The 20,148-nt window shown below is 35.9% G+C and overlaps 1 protein-coding gene across 1 annotated transcript; it reads left to right on the plus strand.

Annotated features, from left to right (window-relative positions):
• The first annotated feature begins 313 nt into the window (after window positions 1-313).
• Window positions 314-19,553, plus strand: plp2b (proteolipid protein 2b). Its single transcript, XM_051904007.1, has 5 exons — window positions 314-667; window positions 13,589-13,744; window positions 13,851-13,949; window positions 14,090-14,186; window positions 17,714-19,553. The coding sequence occupies exons 1-5, from the start codon at window positions 572-574 to the stop codon at window positions 17,725-17,727; spliced, it is 462 nt and encodes a 153-aa protein (XP_051759967.1). The 5' UTR covers window positions 314-571; the 3' UTR covers window positions 17,728-19,553.
• Window positions 19,554-20,148: the final 595 nt, after the last annotated feature.

Raw genomic sequence — 20,148 nt, forward strand, 5'->3', positions numbered from 1 at the left:
ATAATTATAATGAATTATAATATAATATAAGGGGGAAAATATAGTTTCCTCTTTGAAAACTTTTTTGTTATGAATGTCTTTCAAAGAAAGCTCAGCACTGGTATTTTGCTGAATGAAAATTTCCACAGCTCGCAGTTATGAATATTCCGGCTGTGTTTCAAGACCTAGCGCGCTGTCTACTTAGACAGCATTTGTAGGCAGTTCAAGTGCTAAAGCGAAGCGCTGTCAAAATGTTGTCTAAGTAGGAAGCTCACTAGGTTATAAAACTCTCCCTCTGGTGGTTTTACGCTCCTTCTCCGTGATTTACCCTCAAGAGACTAACGTTAGTATACTAAAGCCTTAGCCAACGCCCCGCACACTCACTCTTTCCTTTCGCAGGGACTGATTCGGACACTCTCAGGAAGTTCATGAAGACGCTTAAAGCTGCGTCAGAGTTGACCGATTAAATCAATAACTACTCTTTTATTTTCGCCACACGGTGTCTTTTAACGGAATCTTCTTTGTGAACGTTTGTTGATACGGACACTAGGCTTCCTAAAAAGGCCTTATTTTATAGGAATACATCTGCAGAATGGCAGAAACTGAGGGAAGTCCGTTCGGAGGCTGTTTGGAGAAAATGAAGAACTATGTGCGAACTCGGAAAGGAACGATCCTGACTGCTGAAATAGTAAGTTATTAACATGGCTCTGGCTTTAATTTAACTACAATTTCATTGTGTAAGACGCTTGAATAACATTGAGAGAACTTCATTTGCCTTCACATCAAAAGTGTGATAAGCAAAATGCTGGTATGAAATAAATGAACTGTTGCCATGGAGACGCTCCCACTCGTTAATTAAAAATAATAACGTTACAGTACACCTGTTGATTCACACACTTGAGTCACGGAGAAAGCGAGAGGCTTTCCTCAGAGACGAGACATACTGTATGACGCTTAATGCATTGTTTTTATTTCATATCTTTGGTCTCTGAGACCACCAAACAGAACATATATGGGGGTAAACATTGTGTAAAGTTGTTTAAAATGTCTAAAATGTATGTGAGAGTGACACTTTAACTCTTAACTTTTGACCATAAACCACATACTTTTCACGTTGAAAGCTTAAAATATATGTGAAGAAAGTGTCAGATATGTGAGCAAACACTCAAGCAACTGTATCCAGTATAACATAAAAAGTGACTAAGATGAAGTATGGTTGTAAATACAATTATAAAACTGCAGCAATTCAGTACATGTCACCTCAAAATATATTCAAGAAGTTGTTATTGTGAGAATATAGCTGTATGGCTAGAAACAGAAGTGGGTGAAAGAGTATTAATAGTGCTGTTGAATGAAATACCTCCCATCACGGAGCCATTTGAAACTTCACACTGACACACAAGTGTGTGTTTTTGGGAGGAGGTGGCATGGAATGCAGACCATGTGCTTGATGGTGTGAGGTCAGAGGGCTCGAGGTTTCACCCATCTGCTGGAAAGATAGAGGCCGGGCTGCTGTCTGTCCTCAGAAAGGAGAAGTTGTGGATTGTCTAAAGATATAAAGATATTGGAACCTTTCTGAAAAAAAATTCTTAAAGGTTCAGTTCACCCAAAAATGAAAATTCTTTCATTTATTACTCACCCTCATGTCATTCCAAACCCGTAAGACCTTCGTTCAGCCTTGAAACACAAATTAAGATATTTTTGATGAAATCCGAGAGCTTTCTGTCCCTCCATTGGGAGCAACGCAATTTACACATTTAAGGTCCACAACGATAGTAAAGACATAAAGTGGTTTAACCTCAATTTTATGAAGCGACGCGAGTGCTTTGTTTGCACACACACACTCACACACACACACACACACACACACACACAAAAAACATTATTTACCCTGTTATTTATGAAAATATTGACCTGCAATACAGTAGGGGGAGCACCACGATAAATCCAAGACTGGACGTTGTTCTGTGAAAGTGCTTTGGGTAATAGTATTTTGTAAATATAGAGGTACATTTTTGCGCAAACAAAGCACTCGCGTCGCTTCATAAAACTGAGGTTAAACCACTGGAGTCACATGGATTACTTTAATGATGTCTTTACTACCGTTGAATCCGTTGGACCTTGAATGTGTAAATTGCGCTGCTCCCAATGGAGAGACAGAAAGCTCTCAGATTTCATCAATAATTTCTTTATTTGTGTTCTGAAGATGAACGAAGGTCTTACGGGTGTGGGACGACATGAGGGTGAGTAATTAATGACAGAATTTTCATTTTTGGGTGAACTAACCCTTAAAGGGCTGTAACATAACAGGCCTTTTAAAATCTATCTATCTGTCTGTCTATTTGTCTGTCTGTTTATCTGTCTGTCTGTCGTTCTTTCTGTGCATAAGGCCTATAAAAATTCAAGTTAAAAATTTACATTTATACAGATTTTGTTCCATTTTAGTTCATTTGAATTCTACTTCCTTACATTTTTAAATTGCTTTCCATCCTGTATGCTACCTTAATTCAAATTCAGTTCAAAATTAAATGATTGAATTTAAATTTTAATACATACTCAATTCAGTTCTAAATGATGCACAGTCTCAGAACAGACTGAAATTTGAACAATTATTTACTTAAATTCTTAAATCTCATTCTCACTAGTGCATATTTAAACTTGGCTGTCAAGACACATCAAACAGCATTAATTCTTGTGTGTCAAGTTGTCAACTATTTTTTTTTAATCGCTTGATCACTATTTGCTTCCACTGTATTCTGCAAAACTTCTGCTTCTGTGCGCAACGTACAAAAGAACGCAAATCATACAGGTTTGGATTGACATGAGGATGAATAAATGATGACACAATTTTAATTTTGGGGTGAACTAACTCTATAGCCAGTAACAGGACACTTTTTTACTGCCTTATTGCCCACATATCTCACATATCATATATCTTAATAATAATAATCATAAATTAGGTATAATTCAAAAGCTTAAACATTCAAAATTCATTCTGTGAAAACTATTTTGCGATTGGACATTGCGTTACCATGGAAACAGTACTTTAAAACCTTTATCAATTTCAAATTTGGAAGTAAAACTTAGACATGGCTTTCATTTTCTGGCAATTTTAGAGTCTAAATTGTTTTGTTAAATATATATTACTTAACACAGTAAACTTAAGCTTCTATAACTTTCCTACACTTGCATTTTTTGAAGTACTTCCACTTCTGCAGTAATCTGCTGACGAGTGTCTTCTTTAAAAAGCCAGAACCAACGTTATGTCTGTATTTCAAATGATTCATGAATAACAACCATTCAAGTTCAGATCTGCTCAAAAAGGGGAGTGACAATTAACTGGTTAAACTAAGCATACATTTCTATAATAGCTCTCAGTATTTTAAAAACCTATATTATAGCAAATTAATAACAAAGGCTATAAAAAGTTCTTAGTAGCTAATTTGTTCAGGGTGAGTGACTCAAAGCTGACAGAGGGATTTTGGAGACCCATAAACTCTTTGCATACAAGACATAAACTATTAGAGAAAACAGTAATAAAGGCCTGAATGATGAACCAGCACCCTCTCTCATTTATTATTATGCATGAATGAATCTTTCCTAGTATCAACACATTTCACATGCCCAACTTCCTGTGTCCTGCTTAAATATAACATCAGCATATTGTGTCCTTTTTAAAAACTATCTGAATTTGTTGCTTGGCCTACATCCTGATCAGATGATGAAATATCGGCCTTCCTTGAGATGCTATTGAGCAACTAACACAGAACACTGTGGTACCAGTAGCACTAATAGCATGTTATATAACTAATTGCTGGTTAAGGTCATGGACGTTGGACATGATACACTCATTTTCAAGAGTTCAATTTTGTCATGCAGACACACCCACGTCTAAACATGTAGAGTCACAGTCAAGTGAAATGACACACCTAGCGTCTTACAGTAAGAAACCATGCATGCTGGGACTTTTACTGAGAATTAGATGAGTGATATACTGTATAGCTCTATTATATTTTGCTGGTTAAAACAAATGTAAACACATGCAAGAATGTTTGCTCTAGCGTGTTGTGAACAAGCTGTAGGCGCCTTGCCATCACTAAGTGTGTCTTTGTGCGTCTTTGCCAAATGATCAGTGTTTGGGTGTTGAATATTCTTCATATACGCATTGCAAAGTGCTTTGTATATTTCAGTCGTGTTTTATGTGTACGCTGTATTGTAAAAGTGTTACAGTCAGTGTTTTTCGTGTATGTGCTTTTAGGTATTTTTTTTTTATTTCTGGTGTTTCCTTATTTATCTGTTCACCCTCGTGACCCTGTTCAGCTCGGAGCCCTCAGTAGTGGGTGTTCTTAAAGGGGCAGCTCTGCATCCTTGAATAGAGCTTCATTGTGTGCTGGCTGGAGTTCAGTCTGCTTGTGAGGCTCATAGAGGCAGTTTGTGCCAGTCCCCACAACTCATAAAGCTCCGATACATATGTGCATGAAGGAGGGGTGCCTGATGACATCATGCTGCCTGCTCCGCTCTTCGCCGCCCACAGGCATGAGCCCGGTGTAATGACTCCCCTTCTCTGGGCTGGTGTAGTTCAGTGAAAAGTAAATTTAATGATTGTTAAATTATTTTGTAGTGCTCTAGAAAATCTAAGTTTGTAATAATGAAGTTTGTAAAGCTGCAGTGAGCATGTTTGAGGCATGTTCATGCATACTTTGTATAAAATAGGGCTAGTCTTTATAAAAATGGTGTTTGCTTCACTCCCAACACAGACCTCTGCTATGCTTAACCCACTTTTAAGGGTTAGTTCACCCAAAAATGAAAATTCTGTCTATAATTATTCACCCTCATGTTGTTTCAAACCTGTAAGACTTTCATTATCCTCGGAATAAAAATGAAGATATTTTTGATGAAATCTGAGAGCTTTCTGTCCCTCCATTGACAGCTATGCAACTACCACTTTGATGCTTCAAAAAGTTAATAAAGAGATCGTAATCTGTATGAATCGAACGGTTTAGTCCAAATTTTCGGAAGTGACTCGATCGCTTTATATGATGAACAGATTGAATTTAGGCTTTTATTCACATATAAACATTCATCAACTCACACATGAGTTGTGGTAAACTGAAGCTCAAGCATGTTTGCTTGACGCGTGCGAGAACCAATGAGGTTCATTCTCGTGTTACGCAGCACGTTTGAGCTTCTGCAAGATCTGAAGAGGTTTGTTCTTGCACGTCAAGCAGTTTCAGTTGAGTTTCTGTTTATGTTCGCTGATCAGTGTTTATATGTGTGTAAAAGCCTAAATTAAATCTGTTCATCAAGCGATTGAGTCCCTTCAGAAAATTTGGACCAAACCGCTCAATTCATATAGATTATTTTTACAATCTCTTTATGAACTTTTTGAAGCGTCAAAGTGGTAGTTATGTAGCTGTTAATGGAGGGGCAGAAAGCTCTCAGATTTTATAAAAAATATCTTAATCTGTGTTCCAAAGATGAACAAAGGTCTTACAGGTGTGGAACAACATGAGGGTGAGTGATTAATGACAGAATTTTACCCTTTAACCTCGGGTATGTTTCACACTTGTAATTTAAAAGCAGGGTTAGCATCACTTTTGGACGTGCTTTGTACAGTCACAGAAAAACCATGCGTTGTATAAACATAACCTTTGTAGTCTGAAAAGTCTATTCAGAATAAACTTGATAGTACAATCAGCAATAGGCCTATATAATATGAGGACATGAAATGCTAAAGCCCTTTTGTAAACATATCACATGCTGCATTCATCCTGTTATTGACACTGACAGCACAAATATGCAAATAAGGACACTAAACCAGGGTTTAGGAATGTACAGTTTGATCGGCAGCTTATGAATACCCAGGATTAATTGTTAACCCCGGGTAAATTACCTCATGTTTAGAATGACCCAGGGTTAACTATTTCAAGTGTGAAAAGCCCTTACATAATTTGAATTGATAACTGAGTAAATTCTGGTAGTTTGTATATGCCTAATAAATCACTTAGTTTGTGTATGCTTTGTAATAAATCAATAATATTAATAGAATTTTTTTTTTCTGTTGTTTAAAAATATGATTTGTGCGATGACTCTTCAACCCTATTACATTCAAAATGTTTTGGGGTCATTAAATGGGATCGTAACATGCAAATTTGCTGATAGTCTGAGGAAAAAATATATTTAAATGTATTTTTTTATTTAGTAATGTGACAAAACAGCCTTTAAAACTTTAAGTTTGGGACAGTTAATATTGCAGAGCAAGTTGTAGTCACGTAGCATGAGCACATCTGTGTGAAGATCTGAGAATGTAGTGTTACACGTTTGTCAAACTAAGCACAGTATGTTGAAGCCAAAAAACATTCATTCTGCTGGCAGTAACATATTTATGTGCCTCATGCTGGCTTCATTTCAAAGGCATGGAGAGATAAGATTGTGCGTGTTTACAACTGGCTACCCTAATGGAAAAAATGCCTTTCTCTGGTATTCTGAAGATCACTATGACGCTGAAAATGAAAACTGTATGTGCTAAAAATGGTTTAGGTTTACGGGTTAAGTGGTTTTAGGCCACAATTTACCTCAGCTATTACCTCAGTCTGGTTGCGCTTTTGACTGGCTATGGCATGCAACATGTGAAAGCACTAGTAGTTGGGTTGTCTCTTTTGTATATAAAATAAGGCCAGTAAGGGTCACCTCAGCAACATCACTTCGGGGTTCATTTCACGCCCCAGAAAAGAACTGCATTTTATTGCCGCTTCGCTCAAATTGAGCTGAAAAATAGCTCATGTGCTAAATGGGTTAAAACACCTAATTTCCAATTAGATTGTAAGAGTTTAAGACTTCTTTTTATTTCAGTTAGTGGATTTGTGTATCAATACATCACACAAACCCTCACAAATGGTTTGTATGCGATAGTCTTTTCTTCCCTATTGTGACTTGTATCTGAGCGAAACAGCTTCTTGAATCAGAAAAATGTAGGGCGGTATTTGATTTTGTCTTTCGGGAATTGATTGGATCATTGCTAACTAAATGGACACAGATCTAAATCTAAATTTGCTGTCTGTTGTGGAGGATATTTAGTCCAACTCTCCGCTGAGACACATGTCATGACTCATGAAGGGGTTTCGGGGGGAGGGGAGGTTACCGTTTTTGATTAAAGATTATGAAGGCATATGAATTTTTAAAAAAAATAATAAGGCATAATAAGAGCTGCAACATTCTGTAAAACAATAAAAATTGCCAGTTGTGATTTTGTGACGACTTTAAAGCACTGTAGTGTCAAATATGAGATGTATTACAAATATAAGCCTAAGTAACATCAGCGATGACAGTTTCAGCATCACTGCAGGATAGGGCCGCACGATATTAAAGAAAAATGCGATAACTTGTTAAATAATGCGATATTCATTATGCGAAACGATAATGCTTTAAGTGTTTAATTTAACCCTTGTGCGTCAATTAAAAAAAGTTACACATAGGTCCAAAGAGGACAAAAATGTCCATGTCCAAAAACTGCTTGGGAGCACAGACACAAGTTTGGTCTCATTTTAAAGAAGACCCTTGGCAGATTATCGTTGAAGTAATAAAAGTTTAAAATGTGGAATAAGAAAAATGTTATAGAGGTTTAAGTTTATGAAAACGATTTATGAACATTATTTTATATGAAATATATATTTTATGAAACATGTTAAACTCTAAAACTGCTAGAAAATCAAAGCCATAAATCTAAACAAGTTGTGTTCCAAATTTGAGGTTGATATCTCAAAAAATTAGCTTTCAGTAAGATTTTGTTTGGGTGCAGTACCAAATTTTCCCCATTAGAAGCCAGCAAAGCTCCGCTGGTACACACAGTGGTTGGATTTGTGATTTGCAGTACAGTAGAGTTTTTCTTTCTCAAATATTACACGTACATCTGACATTCATACCAACACACCCACTCGATTATAGCTGCATGATTTATCCAATTGGCTCTATAATATGCAGAAGCAGAAAACAGGAATAAAGCGAGTATTTGCTTTATAGGCCAAACCTGAGAAAATGGCACTATTTGTTAAAAAATAGTAAAAATTTTAATTTTGAAGCCTTGCCTAAAGAATGAAAACCTATAACAAAGATTGCATCATTTTATAGTTAAATGGCCCTGGGATTAAAAATTGCAGTTTCAAAAACAAACAAACAAAAAAACAGTAAGGACTTTCAGTGGCTCCTGATTTCAGAACATCACTGCTGCAGCTTGTTCTGAGGTTTTGTGAGTGGGTAATGCAAATGAATTGCTCCAGGCTTCAGTGAAGATGCTTGTGATGTAGAAACCTTGTCTTTTTTCATGATTCTTTGATAACCAGAAAGTTTGAAGAACAGCATTTATTTGAAATAGAAATCTTTTATAACATTATAAATGAATGCATCCTTGTTGAAAAAGTATCAATTTATAAAACGTCATAGTGATCTTAAACTTTTGAATAGTAGTATATTTCTCCTCTATAAACAATCAGATGAATCACTTTATAATAACTTTTTTTCAAAAACATATATAATGCTTTACAGATCATTAGAACTGCAGTCCTGCTCATCAAAAACTGCTTGACAGATTTTCTTTGTTGTTGTTCTTGGTAAAAGCAGCATTGGTTGATATGGGAAGCTGATAATGGTTGGAAAATGGTTGAAAAATAATTGAAAAATAATAGTTGTTGCATTTTAATGAAAGATTGCGAAGATAAACATTTATTTCCTTTGAAATAAAATGCGGGGACCTAGATTTATACATCGGTTGTTGATTGGATGGAGGCAAATCAGCTGCATACGAGCTTGCAGTTGACTGTAAGAAAGGGGTGGGGCTTAAATTCAAAATTACAAGGTCAAAAAAAAAAAAAACATGCATGGATGAATAGTTCACATTAAGATTAGTACCATGCAAAGAAGAAAATTGATAGGGGAATTTTCATTTCATGTTTCATTTAGTGTTTATGCTTTATATTGCCATGGTAGCATAACTTTGTTGTTTCCCCAAGTGATTGTAAACAGGAAACAAGCCTCCTAACACACTGAGAATCTTCCTGTTTGAGAATATAATCTTAATCTTCACACTTGTGTATTTTAGCTGTTGTTACTGTGGCAGCAGCACATTGCAAACACAAGGCACAGGTGTTTGACGGTGGCATGTGTACAAATCATTAGTACCACGACAAACCATGGCAACATAGATAACACTTCAAGAGGAGCTGAACCCTGTAAGAACATCAAATAGCACATGTACTGTCCTTGATACTATTGAAATATAAGTATTGTGTTTGATAAGGCAGAGACATGCTATTATGTTTGTAGGTAATCAGACATTTAAATAAAACTGAAAAATAAAATGAAATGAAAAATCAATTTAGAAGAAATGACCAGAGCCATATTAAGCAGCCAGAATAGAGCACTGCAGTGAAGAACGTATTTTTGTAGGCCAACCCTTAATTTATCATCACCCTGGTTCCCTTGACAAAAACCCTATAGCATCTTTCCATTGGCTTTTGGATTATTGTAAAATAAGCTCTTTGACAAACAAAAGTTTATGATTCTTACACAATTTGTTCATCATGATAATTAACAAATTAAGACAAATTTTATCTTTTCAAAACGGATGTATTGCATAATTTTTGATTATGCAATACAAGTTTCAGTTGTTAGATAACATTTATAAAGTGTTTAAATTCATTTTTGTACTTTCTATGTCAGGCGGTACAACCAAATAGTTGAATGTATATGCTGTAGTTGTACCACTTGACATGGAAAGTGTACCAACCTACCCATACTTGAAATGAGCAGTTTTTGAGAGAGATCTACAAACCTTTTCCCTCTGCCACAAGTTTCAGTTGGGTTCCATTAGATGATGCATTATCATGTTTATCATTATTACCTTGTCAATTTATTATAAAAGAGCCATGTTTGCAGTTGTGCCACCCTGACATTTGAGAATATACAAATTGCTGGACAAAAGGTTTTCAATTATCTCAACAGCTTTAAAACTACTGGTATTTATTCAGTTTGTTTATATGAAAGGTTTCAAGCCTAAAATGATGCCATTTAGTTTTTAATTTTGTATTATTGAGACACCATTTTAAATAATTTTCTTAGTTCATTTGTTCGGACAGTTGCACCACCTGACATTTTTTTTTTTTTTTTTTTTTAAGATAACAAAACATAAAATAATATGTATTATTTAAAAGTACTAAAAATGAATTCAAACAAAAAAGAATAAAGTGAATTTATGAATTTATCAAGTTATTTTAAAAGTAAATAATGCACTTGGACAAAAAATATGCGTGTCATTGACCCAATTACAATCAGCAGAAGTAATAAGCTAAACGTTAGGCTATAAACGAACTACACCACAGTCACATGACTTCAACGTCACCACCATTAACTCTTTCAGTCTTTATTTAAAAAACATTTTCACTTAAATTTGAGTTAGAATAGTCTGCAAAAGCATAATTATAACACAATGAGGTTGAAAAAGCAGTCTAGTGAGGAGATGAGTTTACCTGTTCGGCATGATGATATTTAATGTCTTTGAAATTTGCCACTTGCAACCGCATTTTTCAAGACAAACAAGGGGGTATTAATGATGTATTATGTCATAAAATAAAATGTGGAAATATCTTGAGCTTGTGTTAACCACAGACCTCATTTCAGTCATTTAAAAACATTCAAAAATACCCATTACCCATTGATCTGAAAGTGCTAAAATGCTTACTCATTTCCAGATTATATGTCATCCCTGTAGTACTCTATACCCTTGACTTGTGTAAAAACAAGAAAGTGTGCTTATTTGAAAGAAAGTAACCACCTACCAACCACTTAACACCTTAACAACTGCATAGAAATGAACTGGCAGCAGTCCAAACATTCCTACCATTATGTCACTGAGTATTGCACCACTCACATTTTCTAAATATCTAGTCACAAAAATAAAGTCTTGTTACTTTAAAAAAAAAAAAAAAAAAATATATATATATATATATATTTATACATTTTAATGTTTTGTTTGGCTTGTCAGTAGATTTAAAATTTTAAGCATGTGAAAATCTCAAGGCTAGTCATTTTTTGTCAATCTGCAAATACTTGCTTTTCTTTACAGAAACTAATGTCTACTAATGTCCACAGGAGGAACAAACCTTTCCTGTAGTAGTTGCTGGCAGTGTTTATTTGGATATTTTTGTTTTTATGGCAGGTAGCAGGATCAGCAAATGCATGTATCGAGTGTTTGAGTTTAAGGGCTGATTTGATTAGACGTTCATAAAATTTGTGTGCTCCCGAAAGTATTCTTATAATAGTTCTTTGTTTATACCCATATAAGGACCTCGTCTACTGCGCTCTGCATGAATTGTGCTGTGTTTACACCCATGCCGTATTCCTCCCTTTAGTCCCCACCACATGTTTTAGTAATCAAAGTTCAAAAAGCTTCACAAAGTCAAAAGGGATGTGAGAAATTCAGAGCTCCACTGTTAACTGACACCTAGAGCAGATGGTACGTTCAGATGAATTGTGGGTAGTGAACAGTAGTAGAAAGCTTTGGCAGTTTGGCAGCAAACATGGGTGACGTACCTGAGAGGGGGAATTTCCACGCTTAAAAGCCAAGACTTTTAGAAAAATAGTAAAGAAAACAACCATGCACATTGACACTTTAAGAAAATACAACTAAAGTTATGGATAGTTTTTTTTTTTATAGTTTCACTTCATAAAGTTTTTATTGTAGTTTTACCATTTTAGGGCTACCAAAGTTAACTGGTTTAATTTAAAAACATTTTTACATGTTATTTCTGTCTAGTGGCATTATCATGTTTAATATAGGCCATTTGTAATGGTTTCCAGTTTTATAATGTATCAAATTACCATGTATCAAAAGGTTTATTTATTTAGGGGCCAGTTGTGTTTTATTTATTATTAGATTCAGTTTAAAATACATTTGGAAGATGTACTTTAATTTCAGTTAACTAAATGAAAAGGTTTTTGTTTTCATTTTAGTTTTTTAAATTCATCATCTATTTTTGTATCTGTTTATAACCTGTATATACATGTTATAAATCTTATTGTGAACAGTTCATCCATGTATATGTTTCATGCTTTAACATTTTTTAGGGGTTCAAGCTCGTAGTGCTGAAACCCTATTGTTAAAATTTACAGGGATCAGCATTCTCCCCTAAAAGTGATTGGGCAGACCAAAGCATAAGTCGTAGAGACTAGAAACTAGAAACTGAGGGCTGGTAGTACTCACACCGTCTACAGCAGGGGTGTCCAACCCTGCTCCTGGAGAGCTACCGTCCTGCAGACTTTAGTTCCAACTCAAGCAACCCTTAACACCTTGAATAGCTGGTTCAGGTGTGTTTGATTGGGGTTGGAGCTGAAATCTGCAGGATGGTAGCTCTCCAGGAGCAGTGTTGGACACCCCTGGTCTACAGCGTCACCAAGGCTCACCCGATCGGCCTGATGGGGGCACTACCGCAGTCAAAAGTGCAAAATGTCTCATATGCCATAGGCATAGGCTCAAGTGTCTTATATCGTTGGAATCCTTGGCTCAAGATGGAAAAATGCCGGATTCGGATTGGATCAGATTCAGTCGCAAATTTTCAGGTATTATGGATTTTTTTTTAAAAACCTACTTTTTCAAACAAGTCCTAAGTTTGTGGCCCGATCAGAACCAAACAAGTGCTCAAGATTCTCTGGAGCCTGATTGTCAATAATTATCAAAATAAGGTAATTTCGATTCACAGTCTCTAAGGGCCGCCAAAACATATGAAGGGGGTGGAGCAGCTTTTACTAAAATGGCTATAACTCGTGAATGGAATGAGATATTTTCACTAAACTCAGCACACCTATGCAAGAGCTCATTCTGTGGTCGCGTGAAAAAGGACGCAGTGACTGGCCACTTGGTGGTGCTATAACAGGAAAAAAAAACATGAAAATGGCTATAACTACTTAACCGTTAGTCCAATTGACTTGAAAATTGGCATGCAGTGTCTTTGTACAAGGTGCCATGATTGTCTATGAGGACACTGACGTATCTCAAAAAAAAAACCGTAATGTCCACCATTGGCCAATGAAGTTTGAGCAGCTAACTGGGCCTGTTTGACTCACAGCCCTAGAGGCCTGTGAAAAATTTGAAAGAAATCGGCCACTGGGGTGGGGGTGGAGGTTTTTTCTTTTTCACGTGCGTAAAGGATCGTGTATCACATGATTTTTTGCACACGCTCACGACATTCATACCACATGGTGGAACTCCTCATTCTGAGCAACTTTGACTCTAGGACCGCCGTTGTCCGTCAAATCGTTCCTTATATATTGGAGATTTTAAAAAACAACTTTGGCGAACTAGTCCTAGGTTTTTGGCTCGACCTCAGTAACTGTTAAAAAGCTTTAAAAACCATATATTTCTTATGGTAAATTGCCTGTATTTGGTGTAAATGGTCTTTTCCTTGTATGATCGAGATGGAGAATGGTGTAAGGGGCCAACTGCTAATGCTAACCATCTAAACCTTCAAAACCATGTTCACATCCCTACACTACGTGTTCTACACTGATGTAATCAAGTTTTTTGAAGTTAGTAAACTTTCTGTCTGTCTGTTTTCTGTAGCTCATCAGTTTCATCATCCTCATCTGTTATGCCGCATCGATGTATGGAGGGTATACAGCTGTCGCCATCTGCGAGATGGTCTTTGCCATCATCTTCTTTGTTATCTTCATGATGGAGCTGGACAAACAGTTCCTGGTGGTGAACTGGCTCTGGAGCGTAAGTATGAATTCACACACACTTGCATCATGGTCCACCCTAGCATTGTGATGGTAAGTTTTTCATGAGCAAATGACACTCAGATTTTCTCTGTTTGCCCCTTCAGGATCTGTTCCGAGCTATAATCGGCGCAGCGCTTTATCTCATTACCTCTCTCATCTGTGTGATCGGTGGAGGTGGGGATGGGGCTCGCATCGCTGGTGGGGTGAGACATCCAACGTTCAGCATCAAAACATACCATTCTTTCATCATTATGAGCAAATCTGATTTATTACTGCTATATATCCTTCTCTGATAATCACTCTGCTGGCATCTGTCTTTAACAAAGCTCACCTTCTCTCCCAGGTGTTTGGTCTGCTGGCTGGGGTCTTGTTTGCTTATGATTCCTACACAATCTTCTTGGACATCAAGAGCAACAGACAGCATACAGCTGCTCCCACAGGTGCATGAACACATTCATTCATTCATTTAAAACATTTTAGAAAGTACACTGGCCTCAAAAGGTTTTTGGACACTTAAACCACATTTAAAGGGGTCATGATTTTTATTTATTTTAATGTTTCTTGAAGTTCACTTATAATTTTAATAAAGTTTTTTTGCACAAAAAACAAATATATAAATATATTCATATATATATATATATATATATATATATAAATATGCGCAGAAACACGATTATTTTCAGACTAAAGATAAAGAAAATCAAAACAAATAATCTAACTACAAGAAACAGCACAAATACATGAGAGCTAAGATACAAATAAAATAAACAATGCTTTACAGGTTTTTCAGGTATCTAACAGCTTTCAGGTACAGAAATTGAATAAAGTAATCAAATATAAAAATAACACTGCATATAAACTTCTTTGAATAGTTAAATAAAGATGAAACATTATTGAAGTTACAAAAGCTGTTCAGTCAAGAGTGATTTCTTCGTGCTTTGTCGTTCGATTAACATTAAAACACAGAGAGCAGGAATATTAGACTGCTGTCCCTTTAAGACATAATTCAAAGATCCAGTACACTGATACTGATACACATGTGTCTGTCTGTCTCGTTTTTCTCCTAAAACATAACCTACTATGTTAGGATACTCGCTAAGATGGGCATGTTGACATAATTTTTGTGTGAATTTGTGTGTTTAGGTGCAAGACTTGAAAGAGAATTTGCGCGAGAGTATTTGCGCGCTGTGACGTGGCTCTCCGTGTACGCACTTCGGATGAGTACACACAAATCTCCTCACAGCGCGCGCGAGTTCTCTTTCGCGTCTTACGGATGACGGTTTGAATTGGCAAGGTTTAAATGAGTTTAGTTTAAACACAGATGTTCAGGTCTCACCTGCGCTCGCGTCGCGCGCTATCAACACCGGGTGATGACGGCGTAAATGACTGTTCATAGAGCTTTCGGCACGTCATTGAACATTTGTTTACAACGAGTGAATGTTTTGTCCATGTTCTTTCGATCATCGCTGTTGTACCTTATCAAAACTAGAATGCATATCCAGCGACTGAAACATCCATCGACCGAATCTGTCTGTCTGTTTTGCACGTTGTTTTCAACAAACCATATTATAGATGCGTCGTTAGAATTGGGGATGAACTGCGGTGCAAGCGCGTGCCGAACCTTGGGTGGAGAACCGAATGGTTCCATTTTTTACAGCGAACCGTCCCACCCCTAGTATCCAGTGTAGACAGTGTTAGTGATTATAATGGGTTCCGTTTGCTTTTGACGTGACGCGACGCTCACATCCAGTGTAGGTAAATGTCAGCTGTTAAATGATTGAATGCCAGTGGGCGGGGCCTATGTGCGATGATGTATAACTATTCATCGATGTCTTGCTTTGGAGGCAGTCATATGCAAATTTATTTGCCAGTGTGACGTCACAGATCCTACAATATCAAAACAAGCTGCTTTTGGAGCTTAAAGGATTAGCTCACTTTATAATTAAAATTACCCCAAGATTTACTCACCCTCAAGCCATCCTAGATATATTTGACTTTCTTCTTTCTGATGAACACAATCGGAGATATATATTAATAAATATCCTGATGCATCCGAGCTTTATAATGGCAGTGAATGGGACCAACGAGTATGAAGCTCAAGAAAGTGCATCCATCCATCATAAATGTACTCCACACGGCTCTGTGGGGTTAATAAAGGCCTTCTGAAGCGATTTGTTTATGTAAGAAAAATATCCATATTTAACACGTTATAAAATGAAGTAACTAGCTTTCGCCAGACTGCCTTCCGTATTCAACTTAGGAAGAAAGTGTAACACCTCTTGCAGTTCAAAATGCTTACGCTGCGTCCTACGTTAGTCAGTTACACTTTTTTTGTAAGTTGAATACGGAAGGGGGTCTGGCAGAAGCTAGATATTTTATTTTATAACTCGTTAAATATTTATATTTTTCTTTCACAAACGGATTGCTTCGCTTCAGAAGGCCTTTATTAACCACCTGGAGCCGTGTGGAGTATGTTTATGATGGATGGATGTGGATGGATGCACTTTCTTCAGCTTCAAACCTGTTGGTCTCGCTCACTGCCATTCTAAAACCTGGGTGTGTCAGGATATATATTTATATATACTCCGATTATGTTCATCAGAAAGAAGAAAGGATGGCTTGAGGGTGAGTAAATCTGGGTAATTTTCATTTTAAAGTGAACTAATCCTTTAAGTAAATGCTTTGTTTATAAAAAGGAGGATGTTTTAAGCCATGAAACCTGCAGGATCTTTTAATAGTACAAAGACCTCATATGTCAAAAGATCAAGGCAAATCTTAGTTGTCATGTCATGACCCCTTTAAAAGTCATTGCATTAGACATAAAATATCAAACCAAGTGTCACCAAATGCTGCAAAAGTTTTTGCTCCATGAATTTAGTGGATGCACTATGTCAGTTTAGGGCTACACAATATTGGGAAAAAACTGACATTGCAATATTTACTTTTTCTGTTGTATAGTACCTGTCAAAAGTTTGGAAACATTACAATTTTTTAAATATTTTTGAAAGAAGTCTCTTATGCACACCAAGGCTGCATTTATTTAATCAAAACATACAGTAAAAATGATAATATTGTGAAAATTATTACAATTTAAAATAGTTTTCTATTTTATTAAATTTAAAAATGTAATTTATTACTTTTCTTTGAAAAGTCCATTCCACCAAAACCTCGAGACACCATCACTTTATAAGATGAGCAGATTTCATTTAGGCTTTTATTCACATGTAAACTTTGATCAACGCGCACACATCGAGCACATCAAATATGGTAATCAGAAGCTCAAATGCTCTTTCTTGACATGAGTTGTTCTTGGGTTAAGCAAATACGGTTGATCTCCCATTTACTGTATTTGATGTGCTCTGTGCATTTGCGTTTAAAGTTTACATTTGAATAAATTTGTTCATCATATAAAGCCATTGTATCTTTTCAGAAGACTTGGATAAAACTGCTTGATTCATATGGATTACTTTTACAATGTCTTTATGAACTTTTTTAAACATTTTTTTGGTGAAATGGCTTTTCAGTTGAGGGACAGAAATCTCATGAATGAGATGAATAGAAGTTTTAAGGGTTAGGAATGACATGAAGATGATTTTCTTTTTTTGGATAACTGTCCCTTTAAATCTGTTCTCCCAGCAGCATTTATGCCAGTTGTTTGACAATGAAGATGGAGGTTTAAGCCTCTCCCTAGACTTTAACTAAAGGTGACACATGTTGTAACTCTCTTTGAACAGGTCGCTGAAGGCTGTCTGTGGGATGTTTACAACTGACATTTGGCATTTGAGCCTAACAGTTATTCTGGTAGAGACACCAGTGGCAACACTGGTATCTAACCAACCAAAAGCTATTCCGTTTTACATGTCCGCTTTTCATTTCGTGTAACTATAACAACTTAACCTAACTAACTGTTCCCCAGTTATTTATTTTGCGTCTCCCTTTTTGTTTTCTCTCTTTGTTTTTTTAACAGATGACACAGTTTGAAAGCTACTTTCCTCACTACAACATTAACAGCAACCAAAACATGGAGAACAACTCTAAAAATGGCAAAAGGAGAGAATTCCTGAGAGTTATCGCAAAGTTACCATGAGAGATGAAGACCAGAGGAATGCAAAAGGGATGAAAACATTACACAGAAAAGAAGTTTATGTACAAAAGGGGTTCAAAAGTGAACTGTAAGATTGTTAAAGAAGCAACAATATATGAAGGAACAGAAAGCTGTTGGTATCCAAAGATTCATTATTGTCGTTTGGTTAGGTGGCTTGTTACCCCAAAAATTATTATCAGATTGGTTGGTTACAAAAGCACAACATTTACAACATTTAGTAGAAGAAAGGGCTAATAAAATGTCAGATAAATCTGACAACTCCAAAGCAGTTATCAAGAGTTTCAGTCAGTTGTCTTCTTATTCTTTACTAGTTCTAAGACTAGTTTTGGCCCAGTGATTTTAAATTAAGTCATTTTATTATTATTATACTGGGTAATTATTATTACTCTGTCTGGTGCTGTTTTTTTCTGAAGAAACATTAAAGCTTAAGTTTGTTATGGTGTAAAACTTCACCATAGCTTGTAACTATAACTAAATTCTAATTATTATTGATTGATCTTGTGTTTTGTGTTATTTGTATAAGTTTTTGATGATTTCAAACAGGATTTGGGTCAGTCTAACCAGTTTATAGATATATAACTCAGGTGCAGTCATAAAAAAAGTCAGTTTTCAGTAAATTTAAAGGGATTTTCTCATTGTTCAAACTGAAAAGGAAGGAATCTCAACCCTAATATTTTCTAAGGTGGTACAAATTTGTACTATAACAACTTCAGATGTCCATGTGTTGGTAAAATGTTAATTTTTATTAATCTTTCCTACGTATTGCCATTTAACCTGTTACCTCAAAGGTTGCTCACATCTTGATGCCATAAGAGTTTTTTATTTTTTATTCTATTAATAAATCAATTCATATATTAGACATATCTTCATTTACAGCCTCTATTCCGTTCAACTCTATTGAGTAATGTAGAGTAAGAAATACTACCACAGCATGCACAGTTTGTCATCATTTCCTCATTCAAGATTTCCTGAGAAAATACCATGAATAAAAACTGTTTACTCAACTGTGTAATAAGAAATTATTTTGACGTGCCTCGAAAGAGATCACTGAGGAGTACCTGGACCGCCAGCTACTCCACTTATTCAAATGCAGTTTGTTGTCTTCACACTTAAATAAGCAGAACTTCTCAACAGATTCTGGAACAGGAAACTATCATTCTGACCTAACACCTGATTGTTGTAATGCCATATGCTCAACAGTTGTAATTTTACTGTAAAACATGACAAGCTTGTCTAAGTCAGAGATCTTCTGTTTTATTAAAAAAAACAATAATTTGGCCTGTTTTGTTTAGACAAGTGGGTCTTTTTTCTGTTTGGAAATCATTTATAACGTATAAATTGTTGTAACAATTTATAAATTTGAATTTGTGAAGACTGTTTGCTTGTTTTGTCCTCTCATGTCTATATTTGTCTTTGCAGCCTCGGCTCTACCCCAGTGATTACCCAACAGCATTTATTTGTGAGATGGTCAGAAATGCCATCAGTCCAGTAAAAAAAATGATTAACTCAGGATGTTCTGGTCGTTTAAAACAGACATATTTTCAGACAAACATTTTTTGCATGTTTTTGTTTTCAGAAGTACAGCATGTACAAGTAACTCTGCAGGATTCATGTCTCTGTGTAATTGGTGTTGCTGGTATTTTTGGAGTTCTTTCGATAACATTTAATAAAAGGCTGTTTTAACGTGTTCAACTTTTAAAAATGTGTGTGTGGACCCTTAAATCTGTATGTATGAAGACATTTGAAGAAACGGTACAGCGAGTGAAGATTACGGTGCGCGCAGCGCCACCTGCTGGAATCTTACGAATGATTTCGACTGCCAATAATATGACGTTTTATAGCAACACGAATTTACTTTAGATCTATCCATCTATATATATGTGTGTGTGTGTGTGTGTGTGTGTGTGTGTGTGTGCGCGCAGAAGAAGAATAAGCGATAGACAGCTATTGGAGAAAAATGCAGGTGACAAATATTTGTCACTAGATGGCAGCATCTACATTTATACAAGTTCTGAGGAGTTTACTGTAGGCTTTTCTGCAAGGGTAAAGACTTGTGAGAATGCCATTCGTTTATTTTGAAAAAAAAAAAAAAGACAAAAACAGTGGTAATTAAATGGCGAAGATAGATAATATTAGCCTAACTTGACAACTTTTTAAAGAGGTCTCAAAATATTTTGGCTAAACTACTTTTCAGAATCAGTTTTGTTTGTGTGTGTGTGTGTGTGTGTGTGTGTGTGTGTGTGTGTGTGTGTTATTTATTTATTTATTTTTTATGCAATACATTTAGCCTAGAAGGA

This window comes from Ctenopharyngodon idella, chromosome 8 (assembly GCF_019924925.1).
Source record: "Ctenopharyngodon idella isolate HZGC_01 chromosome 8, HZGC01, whole genome shotgun sequence".
In the NCBI taxonomy this organism is placed as follows: Eukaryota; Metazoa; Chordata; class Actinopteri; order Cypriniformes; family Xenocyprididae; genus Ctenopharyngodon; species Ctenopharyngodon idella.